This window comes from Colossoma macropomum, unplaced genomic scaffold, assembly GCF_904425465.1.
Source record: "Colossoma macropomum unplaced genomic scaffold, Colossoma_macropomum, whole genome shotgun sequence".
Taxonomy (NCBI): domain Eukaryota; kingdom Metazoa; phylum Chordata; class Actinopteri; order Characiformes; family Serrasalmidae; genus Colossoma; species Colossoma macropomum.
Genome location: NW_023494789.1, coordinates 27,561,794 through 27,584,004, shown reverse-complemented (window position 1 = coordinate 27,584,004; position 22,211 = coordinate 27,561,794). Strand labels below are relative to the sequence as shown.

The following is a 22,211-nucleotide window of genomic DNA, read 5'->3' as shown; positions in this document are numbered from 1 at the left end:
GATGAGCTTAATGTGCATTCTTTCTAGATGTTTCCGTTATTTCTTTGTTGCAGTACTGTGATAAATATAAAATATCACATTTATAACACTATAAAAATAACACTAGCCAACTTGACTGCACTGTTATCATATTTCACAATATCACAAACAACTTTAATAACATGTAAACCACAAGACAAGGAAAAGTTCTAGGACTGGATATGTTTATGTGAGAAGAAAACTTCCTTTTATGACATGGAGAAGAAAATACCACTCCATGTGACATTTGTTGGAATCTATTAGACTGATTAAGCAAAAAATAAAATCAGGAATACATAATATATTTTTGGTTTTATCAGTACTGAAATCACATCAGTATCGATGCCAATAATGGTGCTTAAAACCAATATCAGTTTGTTGACAGGGATACCGATACCATGAGGCAATTTCTGGTGCCCACGCTCTCAACTGGGTGATGCGTGCATTTGTGCCAGTAAATGGACCTTAAAAGCATGTCGGCTGTGTGGATTGACAAGCAGCAGTAAAAATGCTGTAACACTAGTATTTTGTGGGAAGGCAATGGTAGTGGGTGATATAATAGTTGGAATTCTTCCTAAAGTATTAGTTTTGCCACATATAAGCCAAGTAATGCAATGCACAAACTTTAGCTGAATGGCTGAGCCAGGCTTCTTTCAGTAACCCCTTATCTCCCTCTGCACAGTCAGTTACCGTCTGAGTTAATGTTAGTTCAGGTTGTTCTCAAGGGAGCAAACTTTAGAGAGGCATGTGGAATAACCTGCCAGTCTCTTGGGGTAATGATAGCCTTTAGCCTTGATTTAGCCTTTACCAGAGCAGCCAGTAGCCAAGCTAGTGTGTCCACTAGCCCTGCCTGCAGTGCGCCTCCATCAGTCAACTAAATCAGACAGCAGAGTGGTCTTGGGCCTGGTGCTTTCATCAAGCCAAGAAATTGCTAAAACAGCTGGTATTGACAGTATAATTGATTGCAATATTACTAAACACCAGCAGAGTCTGACACTCAGAGATGTAAGCACGAGTGTACACGATGCATGTATAAAACAAATGACTTGAAGAATTGGATATGAAACCATATTTAGCACTGTTTTGCTGAGCTAGAGAAGCTGCTGCATGCTTACACATACACACCATAGGTTTATCTATATATTGTTCAGTTCTGTTTTTAACTATTTTGCACAATAAAATATTTTAACATTATGGTTTTAACTGTAACTAGTTATTGTAACTTTAATTACAATTATATTGAAAGCAAACATCTGCAAGCGATAAGACAGACAACAGTTTTGTTTGTGTTCTCTGAGAGAAACTTTCAAATGATCGTATATTTCAGTCATTTTGTCAACTTTTCAGTTTTTGATCATATCATTATGAACATATTATAGCTGTCAGCCTCTCAGTTTAAACAAAACTGTGTTCCTACATATTTTAGAAACAGAACTATCAGTTTTAAAACTGTTATTTTGATGGGTGTTTTTTGTGTCCTTGATTTTAGGCTTATCAGTACTCAGTTATGATAAAAAGAATTTGCCAAAATTTGCACCCAATCGGCAACCGATATATTATTTGCCAATCAATGGGAAAAATGAATCATTATTATTATTATCAGTCTGATACTAGAATTCCAGGTGATAAAGATGAGCATCTAGAAGTAGGTTATAATGCTCAAACTACTTATACACTTTTACTCCTCAGGAAGAAATTCACCACTACATAGAACATCACATCACGCAATTTGAGCACATACAATTTTTGGCTAGATTTGTTACAATTTAATAGATGCATTTCCCCACTCTGACTTCTGATCCAGCATCTACTGTTGATATCAGCTTGACACCAATACTCATAAACACAGATACGGCATCTTTAATTAGGTGTTATTCATATCTGCTTAGAAATTCCAAATCTGTATATGCCTAAAAGTCAAATTACTTGCTCAGTGTGTCCTGTAATTGTAGACATGATTGACAAAACAGTACAGATAAAAATGAGCTTACCTGATGGGGTAATGTGTCTCCAGGTGATTTTAGGTTCTGGTTTGCCACTGGCTGCACAGAAGAGTGAAATATTCCCGCCTTCATTTACCGTGATGTCCGATGAAATGTCATATATTTTGGGAGGAACTAAACAAAAAGAATACAACAAAACAATTGAGTAAATATAAATCTGCTGCTTCTTTTCTAATCATTTACATGCATTTAGACAATAGATTAACGATTCTTAATGTTCATTATTTTGCATAAGTGTCAGATTGAAAGCAGATTATCAGCAAAGAACTGCACAATCCATGCGGCTGAGAAAGCTCAAGCTGCAAAGCTACAAAAACTGTCTTAATGCTGCATTTTGTTTCACTACACTTCCACCCTCCAGCTTTGCTCCTTCAGAAGTCTACAACGTCAAAGGAAACTCATCCCCTGATGTTACTCTCCAACATAAAGCAGGCTGTAAACTGTCATAAGAAAGCAAAATCAACAAATCCCTTTGCGCCTTTGGAAGATGCAGTTCTAAACCCACACCATTTGCTCACTGTGGTCTGAACTGCATCCAACTTCGCTAGGCTAGTCTTCACTCCCTGTTTCATTCCAATCCAGTATTCTAAACAGCACAAATGTGCTGGGTGAAGTGCAGAGGGCACTTTTTCAAGAGCTTTCTTTCTTACTTTCTTTCTTTTTTTTTGTTGGGCAATGACTTGAGATGTAATTATCTTTTGCTTCTGCTGGAAATTCCAATTAATAGTTTTCATGACTCGTGCAGACAGATTTCTCACTGTGTGTGAGCATAATCAGCAGCACAGCATGTTGTTTTGTGAATATCATCATACATCATATTTTTTTTAAAGAACTAACCAACTTAATAGTCTTGTCAAAGCACTACAATTGAGCTATGAAGAAAGGCAAAAATCTGGCCTCGCTAAAAAGTAAAAGCAAACTTTACTGACACATTTTTATTCCTTAACATTAGGCTTTTGTCCAGTTATTACTTATTTACCATGATTTTTATATTTTATATTTTTTTACATTGATTTATTTAATACAAACCACTGCAAGACACTAGTACATTGGAACGTACCTGAACTTTCAAACATTCAGGTAATACTATATTCCACAGTAATCAACAAACACAACACATTTTCTTTGAGTAATTTTGAGACGATCCCTAACTAAGGAGCAAAGAAGGTGGTTGTGTGTGAATTTATGCTCAATCTTTGTCAAATAATGGCAAAGCTAAAGAAAAATGACCACTCCCTCCAAACCCCCAGCACCTGGTTTAATCACTTTTTGTGGTAATTTTTGATCTGAATAAGAGGATTCTGTTTCAGGCACAGGCACAAAAAAAGAAAAACAATTAATGTATCTTGATTAAAATAACTTTGTGATTGTTTTCAGAACCCCCACTAGAAAATTTACCTTCTACTACATTAAAGCAGGATTAAGCATGAAGCTCAACTACCCACAGGGCTCAATTCAGCTGACTGCATTAAGCTCTTTCTACATTCTTAATGTATCTATAACCTGATGACACTGCAGATCTTAATTCAATTTACTGTCATAAAGTACTTGAACCCTTTCTGAAAGTCTGAAAGCCATGTGTTATTGCCTATGGGTTTACACAGACATATTATTGACACATGCCTACAGTAACTGATAGCCCAAATGGAAAATATTGCATTTGTCTACTGATCGTATCATTCTTTAACAGGATCAAGACCCCTATCAGTTCATGCTGAAGAGTCACTCATGATTCAATGGCTTAAGGGAAATAGTTTTCGAAATGGGCGGAAGGCTTTGAAGCTTTATCTGTATGTCCTAAGCAGACCGCTAAGTAATTAATCATGACCCAGTTTCTCAAAGTCATCGCAGTGATAAAATCATCTCAGCTGGTAGAGAGCATGGTCAAAGTGGTACTTGCTGTACCACCTTTCACTGCAATGCGTTTGGAAAACGGGGCGCAGATGAATTCCGAATAGATTTCGCTGCAATTTATGTTCACAAGGACCGAGATTGCCTGCCTTAAGGCACACAGGCTATTTTGCCACCTTTCATCGCGTTCTTATAAGCAAAGTAGTGTAACTAATAATGAATCAGGGGTTTAAAAGTTGGAGTTGCAACTATTTACACTTCACTTGCTCACCAAGAACAGGGACGTAAACCCAACGTAAACGAATACATGGACAGCATTTCACACAAAGAACACTCAAAGTGGCAGATTAGAGTTTCATTTGTAGTCGTGGTGTGTGACCCTCGTGAGCAACCCTCGGCGGGATATTTGGAATTGAACACCATGCTTTGAAGTAGCTGTAGAAGAGGCTGAGAGCACCGGAATGTCACCACAAACAGCTGCAGAGGTCAACAAGCCAGCAACCCCAGCTTTTTTACCTTTCCCTGAGTACATAATGAAAGTAAATGTTACTTAATCTCTAACTCAAGGACTACCATTATTATGTCTCCTCCATAGCTCCTCAGACTCTTTGAATCCTCACCAGCCTCCCACTTCAAAGCCTCCAGCTGCTGTTATTTTTATCTTGTTTATTTCCATTCTGTCTGCCCTGGTCACACCATAGCATACAATGGGAATACAGGGAAAATAAAGATAAAATATTATAGCTATTTCCAGGGCCTCATCAACGTGTCAAATCAACATGATTTTTGTTCTCCATTCTATATTCTTTAAGCACCAAGAGATTGTCATGTTCACCCACATCCCCCCGACCCCCCCGCAGCCCCTGCAGGAGGTGCTGAGATGGAGCTGCCACTGTTGATGGGGAAGGCGTTATCTGCTTACCAGCTCCAGAGTGAATAAATAAGCTTCTAATGACGCCACTTTGAAATTCAGAAACGCTTACAGCTGCACTATTAAAATGCAGGGTTTCCTCGGCATAAAGAGGAGAGCATGGCTTTCCTTTCCATGGATTCTGACAGGTTCTCTAGAGCCGACTGCTGCCACCAAATCCAAGACCCCATTACTTCACACCTACTGCCAACCCACATTCCAATTACGGAGTCGAGGAAGATGTGGGCTCCTGTCATAAAGCAGACTAGCACGTGTGAAGGCTTGAAAGGAGACAAGGAAAATTCAGATCTCGACTCATTTGTTTACAGCGCATTTGTCATTTTTGCGTCTACACAGGTGAAACTTGAGGCACAGCCCAAACCATATAATGTGTAGCAACAAAACTGACATATACGGCTACAGTTTTATGCTGTACTTGTAATGGTAATTAACCATGACTAGAGTCAGATGAATTCATTTACAGCATGTTTGAACCATATGCAGTTTTAATATCTGTCAGGTCTGCTTTCGCTTAGCTTAGCATAAAGAAAATAAATCTACCGCAGTAGCTGGCTGACATGTCTCCAAATTCAGGGGAAACAGATTCTCTAACAAGAACAGTTCTTGACAAATGACTCATGGAAATTGCAAAAGAATAAGAAAAGAATAAACGATGCATCCTACACACAGGAGTGTGCCCTCTATTAACCTTAATAGGCGTGCACACCCCGTCAACAGAGACTATCCTAAATTATTTTTTCTCCAGTGGAAAAACAGCCAGTAATTTAAGCTGCTCGATTAAATGAGTGAACTCCTATCACTATCACTACATTCTTCCAAGTTGGAAAAAAAAATAGTCCCTGAGAAAAAGAATTAGTCGTCTGAAGTCATTATAATCTAAATAGACCATAGATAGCACATAGACAGAGGTCAACGCCTCTTCACAGTTTCCAAGCACACACTGTTCTCCATAAACGTTGAAAAGATTAAGAATTAATATCATAATCTGTTCTGGTAAGGTGCAAAAAAGGCTCGTTTGCTCAGACTGTGTTTATGAATTCAGTCACGGTGTGCCAGAGAACATTCTGGCTTTTCATAATTTCCAGAGCTTTGCCAGAACGCTCTCTCAGAGTGTCAGAGGACTGCGCTCTGTAAGCAGCTAAAAGGCTGAGGTGGCTGCAGTGCTAGTCAAAGCAGTTAGCCATTTCAAACGGTGGCCATGGTAACAGGCACCAGGCGAGACGGCAAAAGTTCACTTTTATTGGCTCTGTTTTGGGATCGCTACTCTAATATTAGCAAAAACATGCCTGAATGAGCCTAATGAACATCCTCACATATTTTATGCATTTGCTTAATTATGCCTTCATGGTTGTCTAATTTCGGATGAATTCAGCCTCACTGAATCAGTCAAGATAGTGAAGACCAAGCAAAACGAAATTTTGCAACATCTGGCCTTCCCCCCAGTGTCTAATAAAGCAAAATGCCAAAGACTGCAGTGAACACCACAGTCCCGAGCATGGCATGCATCCAGCTTAAGCAGGGTGACAGTCACTACAATCATTTTTAAGCACCATACTGGAGAAATTGCTCTAAATTCTACCTGCCAGTGCCACTGGAACAAACGCAGTCGCCTCTAGAATATAAACCAGCGGTTAGCAAATTGCACTTTCTATGCTAAGACGGACTCTCCGCTCATTCTTACAGGATTCCAATTCCCCATACAAGCTGCAGGCTGTAAAAACAAACCAAGTTAAATCCCTTAATTAGGTGTCAGACACAGGAAGAAAACACAAACACTGACAGCCTGCATTACCCAATGGGATTTCTGCAGTTTGCAGTGCCACAGTGGTAAAGCACACAACCTTAAGTGGATGCCACACAATGCAACATGATGAAAGTTGCTGATTTTAGTTTCATGCATTTATGGAAGAAATTTGATCATTACAACCGACTATTTCAGTGCCATCCAACTGCAATCAAACCCATATGAAGTACGAAAAAAAAGACAGAGTGAAATTTCCTCTTAGAATGTAGCACTATATCTTAACACTGACAATACAGTCGTATGCAAAAGCCTCAAACAAATTGCATTTTGTTGATTTTCTACATGAAACACAGACATTTATTTACTGAATTTAACACATTGAGTAAAAATAACCCATAAAAAGTGGCACATTTTATATTTATGTTTAATTTCTTGCCAATTTGTTAAACTTAGCAAATAAATTGAAGCTGTGAACTAAAATATGTAGAAAAATGTTTAAAGAAAAAATATCTAAGTTTTCTGCAGAGGCTGTTTTCACTTAGAAAATCAACAAAACGTCGATTTCAGGATCGTTTAACTGCAACTGCTGAAAATATATTTTTTTTTCCTCTTGCCAGCTGTTGGCTGCTTTATGTCGCTAAAACAAACACCGTTTGAGACACAAAGACGGAAGGGGAACGTAGAGTTGTAGGCTAGTTCTGAGCCACCAAAGTGGCCTAATATTGTTTTTATATTATTAATAATGTCCCTAATATTGTTTTTAAAATCTTTTTTTTTATCAAACATTATATCTTCCATCTGGTGTGCATTTGAGAGTTGAATCTCTGAATATGGGCATGACACAATTGGTTACCATGGCACATATCAACAGTATGATAGGTTGTGGCTCAGCCTATTTGCATAAAGTTTGTCCAAAAGGAGAGAAAGCAGAGTGAGCAGGGTGTGAATCCGTAGTTTGATGTGTCAATTAAATATGGACATTGAGTTTTGTGCCACTATATGACACACTCTTTTTAATATGAATTATCCAACAAATTTAAATTGAAAAAAAAATAATCATTTTGCCTGACAACATTGCGTACCTCACATATATCACTGCTATCGGAACAAAACCTTGTATCTCCAATATGGTAACTTTACAGGAGAAGGGAAAAACCTACTTTACTTTTAATGTAAGTCAATGGAACCAGACTTTTTTCCAAGTCATTTTGGGTCGTTTCTTTTGGTCCATTGATCATCAAATTTACAATGTAAAGAGCGACAGGCATTTACAGATTATGTCGAAAACTGAGAAATGACAAAAATAGAGATACGAGGTTTTGTTCCGACAGCACTGATATGCTGCATATAATTTCAGGACCCCCAACTTAAAACACCTTCCTGCATCTCTGCTTGATAATATATTCCATTTGTTTCTTCAATCAAACTGTAGCACGAGTGAAACAGCATCTAAACAGTTCCTAATGTTGCTTTCCCAGATGTTTGATAGAGTAATATTCTCAGCATGTTCAATATTTCCTGTCAGATGATTCTGCTGGTGGGCTGGCATATGTGTAAACAAGTACAGTGAAAAGAACAGCGATGATTATAAGCTGATATTATGTATGAAGGGATGGACTAAAAGACTGCAAACATATTACAACACACCTCCATTTCTCATCTGCTTGAATGGCAATTGTATTCAAATGTATTCATTTACTGACATTCAAATTAAAGAGCGAAATTCATTTTGGCCACCTTTATTTATGTAATTCTCTTATGTACGTCAACAAACTATGCCTAGAATTATTTAGCTAAAATAATACAGTGGTAGAACCATTAATTTGCTATTGTGATTGCCACAAACTGCTAAACTGCCTTCTTTATTGGTGACTCACTATGACAAAGTGTCTGGCAAACCAAGCTAAGATTTAAGCGGTGGCAGGAATGGGTGATTATTCTCAGAAAAATGTGTGTGGGCTGCTCTTATTCGATCCCTTCAGGACAAGCACACTCATTCTCTGATGTTGTCCAGTATTGACCAGTTGGTTAGAAGGAGTGACCCAGCAAAAGGTCCTCTTTCTGCAGTTTCAGAGGAGTTTGAAAAGTATGTTCAAAATGGACAAAGGAAAATATTAAAGATATATAATAATTATAAATTATGTAACATGTTTTCACTGGGTTTCCTAACCATCAGATTCATGCGCCATGTTATTCTGCACTCAGCTCACGATTACCTAGCGCAAAGTCTTTATTCAATCACTGTCTTTTTCCCTTCGTTGTCTTCGCTATCTCGACACCACGCGCAAACTCCCTAAGTGTGCTTATCAATTACCCTGTTCATTTTGAGATAAATAATGAATTCTATTAAAGACAAGAGATACATCATGATCAAGAGAATGCCCTCAGCTAAAAGAAAAGTGGAAAAAAAGAGGAAATATTAATTCTAGATTATAATTACATGAGAAAATGAGTCAATGATGTGATATAGTTCCTCTACAACTACATACTTTGAAGAGTTGCGATCTGAGGATACCAGTTTGTCCCTGTCAGATATGCCTCATAGGGCAGAGAGCTCTCTCTGTAATATCTTTCTGGCTAATTAAAGACTGTGGGTTTGTTAAAATGGAGCTCATATCTTAGCATATTTACTACTGCTGAGAGTCAAAACCTCCCACTATGGGGCAATCCATATGAACTTAGCTCACACTGCAGCAAAATACACAATATAAGCTGACTATAGTTAGATAAGCTGCTGCATGAACTAATGCCTGCAATGGAATTGTTCAATAATAATGAAAAATCTGAAAAAAGGATTGGTGGTTGGTGAAAAGATGAGACTATATGAGCAAATTCCAATCAAGACAGCTTATTCAAACTTTGTATAAATGGGCATAAACTCTAAAAAGTATACAGCGTGAAGAAATTGTTTAGACATAGCAGGGATGCAGGATGATTTAGGATTCACGTCGGTATTGGCGGATGTATTTTTATAGTACTCCAGAAGAGTAGAGTGTCTAGGTGACGATGGGCTATTGTGCTAAAATTATGGCTGAAAGATCAATCGTTTTAATATTGAAATCACAGTTTGAAAGAGTGCAATTTTCAAATTGCAAGAGCTGCCATTCTAAATATGGCCTACAATATTAAAGTTTAAGGTGAGGAAATTTCATAAAATAACACAGAGAACTGCCTGTAGAAAAGTAAGACCAGTTAGAAACTACTGCAATTAGATGTTTTCTCCAAATCATTCAGCCATACCTAAAATAACTGCTGTTTATTTATTTGTAATCACAGGCATAAATGTAAATATCGGCATTGGCCCACAGTTCCCATATGGGTGCATCCTTAAAACGTGGCACTTAGGGACACCATTAGGGAGGAGGAGACAGGGGCCCACAAGGATTGTAGCATTTTTTGCATGTGACTTTTAGGCTTACTGAAAGATTAATAGTTACAAAGATTCATTCGTTAAATAATAATTAAACATTAATTTTAGATACAGATACAGACAGCAACCCATCTTAAATGTAAATGTTAGGTGGTTCAGCTCAGTCACCGTCTGTAAAAAGAGTTCATCTGTAAGAATTCATCTGCCTCCAAAAACACAAAAACAGTAAGAAAAATAACAAAAAGAAAAGCAACAACAGAGGACAGTATGTCACCCAGTTCTTCAGAGGTAAACATGGATTATGAAGATAAACTTGTGCTGTTAATAGAAAGGAAGCTTATGCTACAGTAGCTGCAGTTGTCAAATATAAATAATGTAGCTGAGCTGTTTAAAAAAACGTGCTTCTGCAGATTTATAGTGTTTTAAATTTTTCCCTCTCACAAATCCAAAGTCCAGCATACCCTCTGTTTCTGTTTTAAGATGGCATGGTCCCTCAGCCACTGAAATGTAAAAGTTTAATTTGAAAGTGAAGGTGAAGTAGCAGCCCATTGTCCACTATGTGCTCCAAACACACTCTTCTATCTTTCAGCATGGGTAAAGTATGAATTAAAACAGAAATAACTTCATTATTCCGCACTGAATTTCAGTATAAAGTGGGACAATGTTTGCGGAGATGTGAGTGGGCTCTGAATAATGCATCTGTCCTATCCTAATCAAAAACAGTTCATTATAGGGATTTGCTTCAAAAGCAAAGATGCAACACTTTTGAGAAAAAGCAAATGTTACAGCTTAGTTGAGTTGCTTATAGTATATTGATAAGCAGTGTTGCTGCTTATATTGCTCCTTAATATTCACAGCTCCCTGCATGCTGAGTAAAAGTTGGAATTTTGGAGCTACAACAAAATAAAGAATAGGGTTAAATCTTGGCATATTTTAATGTTGTGAGAGGTTCTGCTGTGGGTAATGAAGTGAGGCAAAGTGGCCCATGCATTAAATTTTCAGAGGGTGCAAAATTCCTGCCAGTGCCTCTGATAGAACTGATATGCATTTTAAATGACCAACACTAGCAGCAAGACCCATGGTATGTAGTTTAAACAGGATTTTTTTAAATCACTGTTGTGTACTTGTAAGTAACTGTTATCACCTGAGCCCCAACCACCATCCTTGTGAAAAAGAAATGCATTAAGCCACTTACACTTTATCTTCAAAACTCATCTCCAGAAAAGGACACCCAAAACAGAAACTCTGACCTTTGGTGTCACTTACTTTAATTAGCCAGAGCTGATAGTGGTTATTTCCTGAAGCAGTTCCTTTTAATGAGGGGAGAAAAAGCACAGCTCACAAACAGATGCATACATACAGCTCCCTATTATGATAATGCATTAGCATAGGAGGATCATCAGCATGACAAAGTTATGGTCATATATTAAGACTTAAAAGGTTTTGCAGACTCAGGTATACTATATTATATATTTTCCTCTGAACAAAAGAGCTGCTTAGCTCATGTCTTGCTTACATGTGAAGCAAAAATAAATAGACAGAGAGACTGATCCAGTAATTCTTAATAGGGCGGGCTATTTAGGAATATATTTACTACCAGGAGACCAGGAGTCAAACCGCTCAAAACTTTTAGGTAAATAAAGTGTGTAAACAAGCAGAGATGCCATCATGGGTCATACTGAATCTGAGCTGAAAGAGAGGCAGGGAGATTGCAACTTGATGTGTAATCAGGCATGTGAGCTGGTGTTGCAAGGTGGTTGCCCAGAAAACTTTTCCAGCCAGAGTTCTGGCACCAAAATAGCAACACTCACAAGTGGCTCTTAAATGTTTTGCTTCTTAGATGTGCTAGCCATTTTTAAAACTGTTTTAACTAGTATTACACAAAAAATTAATAGCTTGCTAGTCACTCTGACAAAACAGCAAGTTACCACAAATCACACTAACAAGGCTGGTAAACTCAACTCTAAGATCTTTTTAGGGATGTAAATGATGAACTGATTTCCCCTTAACTGACCAGTAAACAATTCAATCAATGCTATTGGTTAAACAAAACTACAATAATGTACCATATCGAAAGCAAACAAACACAAGCAATAAGCAACTATTTCATCCAAGTTCTCAGAGAGAAAGTGTGATTCACAGCCTGTGATTCATGTGGGAGTGCAAATCATAGGAGGACATGGTGGATGGCAACAGCTAATCAGGTACATTGAACCAAAGCTAGCCCCAGTCATGGCATTCATGTTTGTTTTGATGTGGGCTGTTAACTTTAGAACTTTCAGTTGTCCAACTACAGTTTCATCAACGTTTTAGCATTTGATCATATAATCATTCAAATACTACAGTTGTCAGTCCTTCCATTAAACCTAAGTTGGTACTTAGGGTGTGTATTATAAGCTTCAAGCTGTTTACTTCATATACAGGCTTACAGTCACATGCAAATGTTTGAACACTACTCATCAAATTACATTTTGTTGATTTTCTAAGTGAATATAAGCTAACACATCCTCTATAAGAAACAAGATTAAATATGACATTTTTGTTTGCAAATTTTAGGTCACAATTCCTGTTTATTTGCTGAGTTTAACATATAAACGTAGAACACAAAATGCCATAACTTTGGCAGAAGCCACAATTTATCTTTCATTTTTTCTCCAGTATGTTAAATTCAGCAAATTAACAGTAATTGTGCATTAAAATGTGCAGAAGTTTGTAGGGAATGTGTATCAGTACTTTTCTCATGTTTTATTTAAGCAATAGAACATGAGAGGGAGTGTGTTATCACGAAATAACATCACGGCTGTGATTTGGTCACAAACAAACATGTCACGTCAAAACAAAAATGAATGCCATGACAGGGACTAGCTTTGGCTCAATGTACCTGGTTAGCTGTTGCCATCCACCATGTCCTTCTAATATTTTGCACTCCCAGGTGAATCACAGCCGTGATGTTATTCGCGATAACACACAACCTCGAGTGCTCTATTGCTTTTATACAACAGTTAAATAAATAAGCAAGAAATTAATAAATTGGGCCGTAAACGTGGCATTTAATATGTTTTAATGTTAGCAATTCATTCCGCCAAATTATAGTTCCTTAACAAGCAGCTTGTTGCTACGTCACAGTAACAAGCTCCGTTCACCTCTATTCGCCTTTTGAAGTACGGACTGAGCCATATAACTGCCGAAATATCAAGTTTAGCTCAGTGTTGTCTTTTTTTGCTAGATCAATATTAATGTTGTTTTGTTCCAGCCAGTCTGTAAAACATCTTACAGCTCATTTTGTTTGGCGAATGGTATTCGGTTCATTTCTGGCTAATTCCAGGTTGTTTAGGTGTTCTTCTGTCACAGCTGCCGACTGAAAAGCTTGCTCAGTGATGATGACAGTTTGGGAATTTAGTGTAGTCTCATCTTCAGAGTCTGACCAAATTATCTGTCGGTCAAATGTGATCTTAAAAGTATAAGTGTGATACAGTGTTTGTGAAAAAAACGTGATGTTATGGCGAAATAACAGCACAGTTAGAACGCCTCTCAACCAATCAGCTTGAGTGGCTGGAACTAACTGCTGTATGTTTTTTTTTTTTAAGTATTAAAAAGATGTTAATAGTGCATCAATACACACACTCATTGAACGTGTGTGCTAAGTATATACGTGTGTGCATAGCATGTATTTTACAATGACTTTGAAAGTGGCTAAGCCAATCAGAATGTTATTTTATAATTAATATCTTGATGGGTCCCATCTTTTTAGGCTTGCCAGTTAATGATTAATTGCTGACTAATAATGGCCAGTTGTCGGATCTGGCAAGTTTGTAAACCCATCTAACTGTACATGAAATGATTCTACTAGAAAGACCTACCACTACAATGAGCAATGGCAGGAAACTTGGACTGAGTAGACAGTATATGAGTGGGTGTGTGTTGGTGCAAAATACCACTCAGTAAACTGAAAGCACTTTTTTGATCTAAAGAACAACCTTAATTAAATGGCAACAAATCTGTCTGTTATCAAAAGAAATACTACAATGTATTTTCTCTCTTACAGACAATAAACATAGATACAAATAAAAGAAAGAAAAAGAAAAAAATACAAATTAGTTAGAACTCTCTGTCCTCTGGGATGTTATCACGGCTATACTGTATGTCCAAAAGTATCCAGACATCCTTCTAACTAGTGAATTTAGGTACTTTAAGGTGAACCCACTGCTGACACAGGCACTGACATTGTGCACACACATTAATTTCAGAAGAAGTGTTGAATGAGCAGACGTCTACACATTTTTGGATTTATAAAGTTTTTTCCGTAGTAAGTGAAGTGGTTTGTTGTTCCCTTAGTGTCGCAAAGGCAGAGTGAAATAATTGTGTATGAGGCAGCCTCATTTCAAAATCTGTATTCCTCTGACACACTTTGAAGACTGTTTTAGAGTGAACTTGTCCAGTTAGCTGTCTGCAGTCAGAGTGGACGAATGTACTCTACTGCCAATACAATAGCGGGTAATAGAACAGTATGTGGTCTGCCAAAGGAGTTCTTATTTTGGCCAGTAAATAGGTCAAAATAAACACTGCGGTGTCCCTTTGAAATTCTTTTTTGGCTTTTAGTGTTTTCAGTAAGTCCTATGCATTCACATTAAACAGTTTTTTTGTCCTTTTTTCTACAGTCTCTGTAGAATATTAGGCTACATATTAAAAATATACATCTTATTTTAATCTTCACAGTATTATGAGGTTAAGCATAGTCTGTATAAAAGGGTTGGTGCATCTGAAGGTCTACAGGACAGCTAACCTATTATAATAGAGTCTATTATAATCTAAGTGCAGGATGATACAGCAAATACAGAGAGCTTCAAAATAAAGGCCATTTTTACTTTGCCCTTAACTTCAATTACATGTTACGCTTAGTTTTCAATTGTATACTTTAGGATAAGAGGTTCTCAGTGTTCTCATTATTCAACTGTAATTATAATAATAGCCAGAGCAAGAAGGCTACATAACTCCAATACACGTAAATTCATTAACACAACTATCAAGCATCGTTGTGCTTTCTAGTTAAGCAACTAGAACCAGAGATGGGAAAACTATAGACATATAGTTTTTCCATCTCTGGCTCTATAAACATATAGACTACACATATACACACATTATCTAAGCTGCTTATCCTCCTGGGTCACTGGGGGTGTTAGAGCCTATCCAGCGGTCACTGGGCAGAAGACAGGAAACACCCTGGACAGGCTGCCTATAGAAACAATACAAACTAAACCACTCTTTCTGCAGAAAATCTTGTGTGCACAACCTACTAGTGCAAGAGTGAGCGATATGGCAAAAATACACTCAATACTTAAAGTCATTTCAATCATACACAATAAGTACCACACCATTTAGTTTCTCTGAAGTTTGATAAATAGGAATGGGCATTGCACCAGTATTGCCACTTTTATAAGATACTATCAAACACTGTGATTACAATGATTTTTATTCAATGTTTAATATACTGAGCTGCACTAAATCCAATTAAACAGGACTAAACGTGGGGGTGGTACATTGTACATGTTTTTCTGTGAACAAGGCTGTTTTTCTGGTTGTTTTTAATTTGAGAGATGTGTTTTGTGTGCTGTTTTTTGCATGCTGGGCACCTTGCATTTTATGTGCCCTGCGCAGCTGTTTTGTGTGGACACTCTGAGTTGAAAAAAGTTTAACTCAAAGTGGTCAAGTATTCTGCATCATGGGCATGTTTTTCTGTGCTGGCTAATCAGATCAAAGGTAATGCGAGTCTTTGGTTACAGCTGTAATGGAGGGGGATTAGTGATTGCAGTCCTTCACAGGTAGAAAACAAAAAGCAGTTTTTTAGTTGATGTTGTTTTGGCTAGCAGCAGCATGTTGGCTAGTTAATAGTAGCAGTTTAACTTTCTGCCTGTACATATCTAAATGACAGCTTGCTGGCACAACTGACTGACAGTTACAATGCTGCTGTTGCTTAGCAACAAGGAGACACACAGCAGGAAGTGGCATTACAAACAAAAAAAACAGTGTGAACCTCCAAAAAAAAAAAAAAGACCACACAGTGGGCCTCACGTTTTTCTGCCTCCAGCGTGAACTAGGGACGTGCACAGGCACACCTGTTTAAGGTCTCAGTAATTGAATTTTGAAATCTATTCGAGCACTCGTTCATTTCAATGCAGGAAGAGAAAATATACAAACTAACAATTCACTGAAACTTTTATGTTTTACCAGAACAGCAAAATGTTACAATTTTGCAAGTATTCCTGAGTAACTTTGTATATTAGACTGTACCGCCTTCAAATCATGAGCCTGGACATGAGCAAACTGCCAATGATATGCTGTTAAAGAGAGAAGGTGTAGTGCAGTTTAACTGCTAACTACTCTAGCAGACGTTAACTAGGTACACTTATCCTCCTGGGTCACGGGGGGGGCAAGAGCCTATCCCAGCGGTCACTGGGCGAAAGACAGGAAACACCCTGGACAGGCAGCCACTCACACCTAGGGGAAATTTAGTATCTCCAGTTCGCCTGACTGCATGTCTATGGACTGTGGGAGGAAACCCACGCAGACACAGAGAGAACAAACTCCATAAAGAAAGGACCCTTGGTTGCCCAGCCAGGGAATCAAACCCAAGCCCTTCTTGCTGTGAGGCGACAGCGCTATCCACTGCACCACTGTGTGTCCAGATATAGTGGAAATATATGCCTCTGACGAACTAACATCTTAGTACATTTAGTTTACTAAGGAGAAAGTACATTATGTAAGGCTAAGAGCCCTCGTCAGCATCCAGTGTTGTACTAGGCAGCTGTAGTTTTACCACATATCTGCAAAGCTAGTCTCCGCTTCAACCAACACATAAGCTACGCATTTTTTCGCAGCTTTTTTAGATATATTTTCTAATATATTCCTCTACTTGCTGCAAATTTTTAGTGCTACTGTGTTTTTAGCCTCTTACCACCAGAGGTATCACTTAAAAGTGTAAGCCATGAAGTTTTTTTTTATCTTACCTGCGGTTAATCAAACATCGGTTCATTAACTCTTATAGACACTTAAATATTAAAATGAGTCAAAATGCAAATTAGTCAGAATGCACACCTCTAGTGTGAACCCCTCAATTATGCTCTTTTCATGAAATATGCAGTTGTTCATTGCTCTGTTATTACTGATGATATTAAAGATATGTTTAGAAACTTGGAACATCCTGTGACTAAAGCGGCACTGATCCAGTGCTAGATATCAGTATCAGCCCAATATCATCAGGAAACGCTGGATTGTATATCGGACGGGAAAAAGAACAAATCAGATTCAATCTTGTAGCAAATCTGTCTGAAATAGTAATCTGTGATTGTGTGATGTGTTCACAGTTAGTTTGAGCAAGAAGTGCTTAAATTAATAACTGCTATATTTAAAGTTTTTAAATAAAAAGATCAGTACCTGTATCGGCTAACAGAAAAAGTGGTGTGATGCCATCTCTATTTTTGTCGTACTTTATCATAGTAACATAATAACATTGTCATATTGCCCACCACAAATATAGAGCCTTAGTTAGAAAAGGAACATTTTCTCACAGGCAGCAAATGTGTTGAAGTACTTGCTTCTGTACAATCCTTTGTCAGTAATGACTGCATGAAACTTGCACACCTGCTAGCAGAGTATTCATAACACTTTACACAAACTACCACAACCATATCTTCAGACTCCTGCTATTTTTCACCTAACAATGTCAAAACTAGGTATTTTATAGCTTACTTTACAGCCATTCCCACCATGAAATGAGCTGCCATACTATTTTAAAGACAAAAGCCTTTAAGAAAATGTAAATCCCTGTTGTAACCAGAGACTTTGCAATTGTAGTCATATGATGAATAACTAACATGTGACAAGGTGAAATTACTGCCTTCTTCCCTCGGTTCCCCTAATTCTAACATAACCTTGTACCAGTTTCAGACGTCACCCATGCACAGCTCACGATGTCTGGGTTCACTGAGACCAGCAAAACTAAATAATAAGGCATCTTGCAGTTTGTAAAAAAAAAGTGACACATTTGCAGAGTAATAATACTGTTATCATACTTTTGGCCTTGGCAGTTCATGGAAGGCTGTGATTAATGGACTCTCTAGCACACTTTCTAATAAACAGTGCTACAGCGTAACAACAACTAATCACATAAATCAAGCACAGAAATTTCAATTCGGTCTCCTCCGTCATCCCCTTAAGACACTAATCTATTCCATCTATTGCTGCCTTAACAGAGAGAAATGAATTGTGATCGACATGGCAAATTTCAAGTGGCAAAGCACTCGTCACTAACTTTCCATGTGGGGGGAAAAAATAAGAGCTAAGCACTGCCTGTTAATCTGTATGGGCCAGTTTCCCAGACACGGATTAAGCCCAGTCTTGGACTAAATTGCAATGCCGATGGTGATTCACCGTTGAAAATCCTTTTCAGTCCAGGCTTAGGATTAATCTGGGAAACTGGCCCTATGAGTGAATATGACTTGCACAGAGCTGGAAAGAGTATAGCTGAGTAGCGCCCATAAAACTCCACTGCCTGTAGCTTTAAGTAATATTCAGACTTGACAAAATCACTAAATTCAAATTAGTGCTGCAGTCACTGTAAGTGTTACATAACCGTGAATGTGTACATGTTCTAAATTCACCATAATGATTCCTATACATTACACTACATACCAAGATTTAAACACAGAGCACAAATTTTGATTTAATGAATTTGCCACAATGTGTGTACTGGAAACCTGCAGCAGTATATAGGCCTTGTATTCAAAAGTTTGGGCACCCCTGGTCAATTTATGTGGTTTGTTGATTTTCCAAGTGTAAATACAGTGAACGGCACATTTTAAAGCACATTTGCTGTTAATTGCTGAATTTAACATATTGGGAGAAAAAAATAAAACAAAATATGGCCTGTGCAAAAGTTATTGCATATTTATATTCTATGTTTCTTTTCCTGCAAACTGTTAAACAGTTTGTAAATAAATAGAAATTGTACACTAAAATGTGCAGAAAATACCATATTTAATGTTTGTTCCCTGTATAGATGTATTATTTTACTCATTTTCACAAAACGTGTTTGACCAGAAATGAACTTTTGCATACGACTGTATGTTTCAACTTTTTCTCACATTATGCTATTTAGCCATTCCCACATTTAGTCAAAACTATAAAAATTGAAATCTTCAAACTCTGGCTTAAATGCAGTGTCTACTGGAGAAAGTTTCAATTGGCAAAAGATCTCACACACCAAAACAAAAGGTCAAGCAGGCCACAAAGTTTACATTCTCATAGCTGAGACATCAAAAAGTTTCATTAGCTGGACATAGTGCTGAAGTCCATGGTGCACATCGTGAAGAAAAAAAACAGGGCAGCAAATGTTTCAGTTAACAGATTTAGCACTGACGAAATTCTGTGATTGTAATCAAAACTATCCCAATTATCAACTTATCTACATGTTGCTAACAGATTTAAATGCAACTTCCTATCTACAGGAACACACTGGCCTCTAGTTTAGCAACAAAAACAGCAACAGCTCTTTCACATTTGAGGAATATAGAATATTCTTTGAGTCCAAGGATATGTTTTTGCATGAGTGTAGCTTCTTAAAACTTTAAAGAATACTTAGCAAGAATGCATTTTACATAAAGTCGTTACCAATATTGCTAGGGAGGGTGTTACATTATTAAATTATTCTGCTTGATATTTCATAACATCTAACATGTTCAAAAAAACATAGTATAAACGAATGAGTGCAGATTAAGACAGTTACATGTTTGCCTGTTTGAAGACTGTACTGCTTTTCTACACAGGCACCTTCCTGAGTGGTTGTCAAATAGCATATTTTCATTGAACAAGATTTGGATTTTAGTTAAAAAAGATGTGTTAACAAGGAGATGTGTGGAGGAAAAAGCCCTGGCTTATGCAGCTTGCCAAGAGGACATTTCCTGCCTCGACATGATGGGGGATGAATGCAAATCTAAGCTGCACCAAGTTGTAGTGTCCTGCATCTGCACCCTAGTAATGTGATAAGAGCTGCCCAAGTTGGAACCATACCAGTTCTGGTAAAGAAACCATTCATGGCATGAAAACATCATCAGTTTCACCAAAATTGTTTGATTTAACGAATATGGCAATAAAGGGTATAACAACGCACACTGTAAAGCTTGAAATGATATTCTAGGTGAAGATTTTTGATACACTATATGGCCAAAAGTACTTGGACACCTGATCATCACACCTAAATCTTTACTGTTGGCACTATACATCCTGCATCCTCCAAACCCAGATTCATTAGACTGCTAGATAATGAAGTGCGATTCATCACTTCAGAGAACGTGGTTCCACTACCTCTCATTCTGTAGTGAGTGATGCAACAAAGGACACATGATTTTTATGTGTTTCATGCTTCAGCACTTAGCAGCCCTACTTTGTGAGTTTGTGTGGTCCCAGATACTTCCAGTTCACAATAATAGCACTTACAGTTGACTGGGGCACATCTAGCATCTAACTGACTTGTGGCAAAGATGGCATCCTATGAAAGTGCCATGTTTGAAGTCACTGAGATCTTCAGTATGATCCATTTTACTGCTAATGCTTATATATGGAAATTGCATGGCAAGGGTGTGACAAACACCTGACCTCAACCATTAGGAGGGATGTCCCCTCTTGGCCATAGTGTATTTTATCTGTTAAAAATGTCTTGATCACATTTACGGCATTTGGCAGACGCTCTTGTCCAGAGTGACTTACAATTTGATCATTTTACACAGGTAGGCGAAGGTAGAGTTAGGAGTCTTGCCCAAGGACTCTTATTGGTATAATGTAGAGTGATTACCCAGGCAGGGGATTGAACCTCCGTCTACAGCATAGAATGCAGAGGTGTTACCCACTACACCATACTAAACAAAGATCAAATTACATAATGCACAGATTGGCTCACATAAACAAAAGTTCTCAAACATAACTTTGTAATTCCTGATGTGGCAGCCCTCTTACAACATCATATTTAACAAAGACTTCAGAAAAATAGTCCAGTCATTTGAGTCATTTGAGTATAAGCTCCACCCCTTCTCTCCCATTTGAAAAAAGTTTCATTTATTAAATACTGTCCTGAAATTGTATCAACTTTATAGGTACTTTTCTCAATTAGCTGGCTCCCAATACGAACTCTTATTCAGTAGCCAGTAGCCACACATCCATGGTTAGTATTTGAGCCTTAAGTATAGAAACACACCATTTACTGTGTACGTTTTTCCCAAGTGCCAATGAGTGATGAAGCACATGCAGTACTCTACATAAAAACGAATGAAAAAACATAGTGAGCCTTTAATTCCTCTAAGCAAAAAGATCTTTTTTGGAGAGGGTTATATTGTGTTAATAAGCGTAACCTTACATCTAGCACTGGATAGCTAGAGGAACTTGGTTCTAACATTATTAGCCGACACTAGCCATATAATGTGTGAACTTAGAGCACTCATAAATCTCACACTACAAAATCAGTTTCATTTCTGGGGTCAAGCTAATGACTTCGTGTGCTAAAATCTACTATTCTCTCCAAAACTTCTCCGAACCAATATGCACCGCTTAGAAAAAAGTTATACTTGCTACGAGGAATTGAGTTGCTGAGACTGCCAGACAGAGCTTTGGATTCTCTCATTAAAATTTAATTTTAGTATTTGCCCTCTTGTTTCCACTATGGATAAACCAGTGATAATTCTCCAAGTAAAGGGCATTTCAATTGCATCTTGTTGAAGACAAGAATAATAAGCCCATAACCTCCTGATTTCTAATTTCAGATGTGCGGTTGGGCTTGACTAAAACGTTCAGAATATAATTTAAAAACCTTCTCAGACTACACAGACTTTCCTCAGCTGTTTCTAGGAGATATGTTCACACAGCATAGCAAGAAGGCACAAGTCATTTGTTTCACCTTTCTTTTGAATATGCAACCACCTGTGGTCCTGCAAGGCACAGCTTTTTGTTAAAACAGAAGATTTTCTATTTTTGCTTTAAGGTCTTCCACTGGATGCCTGTTATCTCTAGCTCATTATTATATTCCGTACAGTACTCAAAGCTACATCCATAAAGCACCTTTGCACATTTTGTCCGGTCCAAGGCGAATTCTTTATGTAAATCCGGCTCAAGGCTAAAACTGCCACACTGACCAAAATATCAAAAACATAACTAATGTGATCTATCCAACTGGCCAAAATATGAAATACGGTGATTCTATATACAGTGTCAGACGAAGGGCATTCTACTGGCAAATACTGCTTATATGTC

At 37.7% G+C, this 22,211-nt stretch overlaps 1 protein-coding gene across 1 annotated transcript in view; it reads right to left on the bottom strand.

Annotated features, from left to right (window-relative positions):
* negr1 (neuronal growth regulator 1) overlaps positions 1-22,211 on the bottom strand; it is a 154,572-nt gene that overhangs the window by 83,062 nt on the left and 49,299 nt on the right. Inside the window, exon 3 of the mRNA XM_036570697.1 lies at positions 2,010-2,135. Coding sequence (XP_036426590.1) covers positions 2,010-2,135 — 126 coding nt within the window. The remainder of the gene's footprint in view (positions 1-2,009; positions 2,136-22,211) is intronic.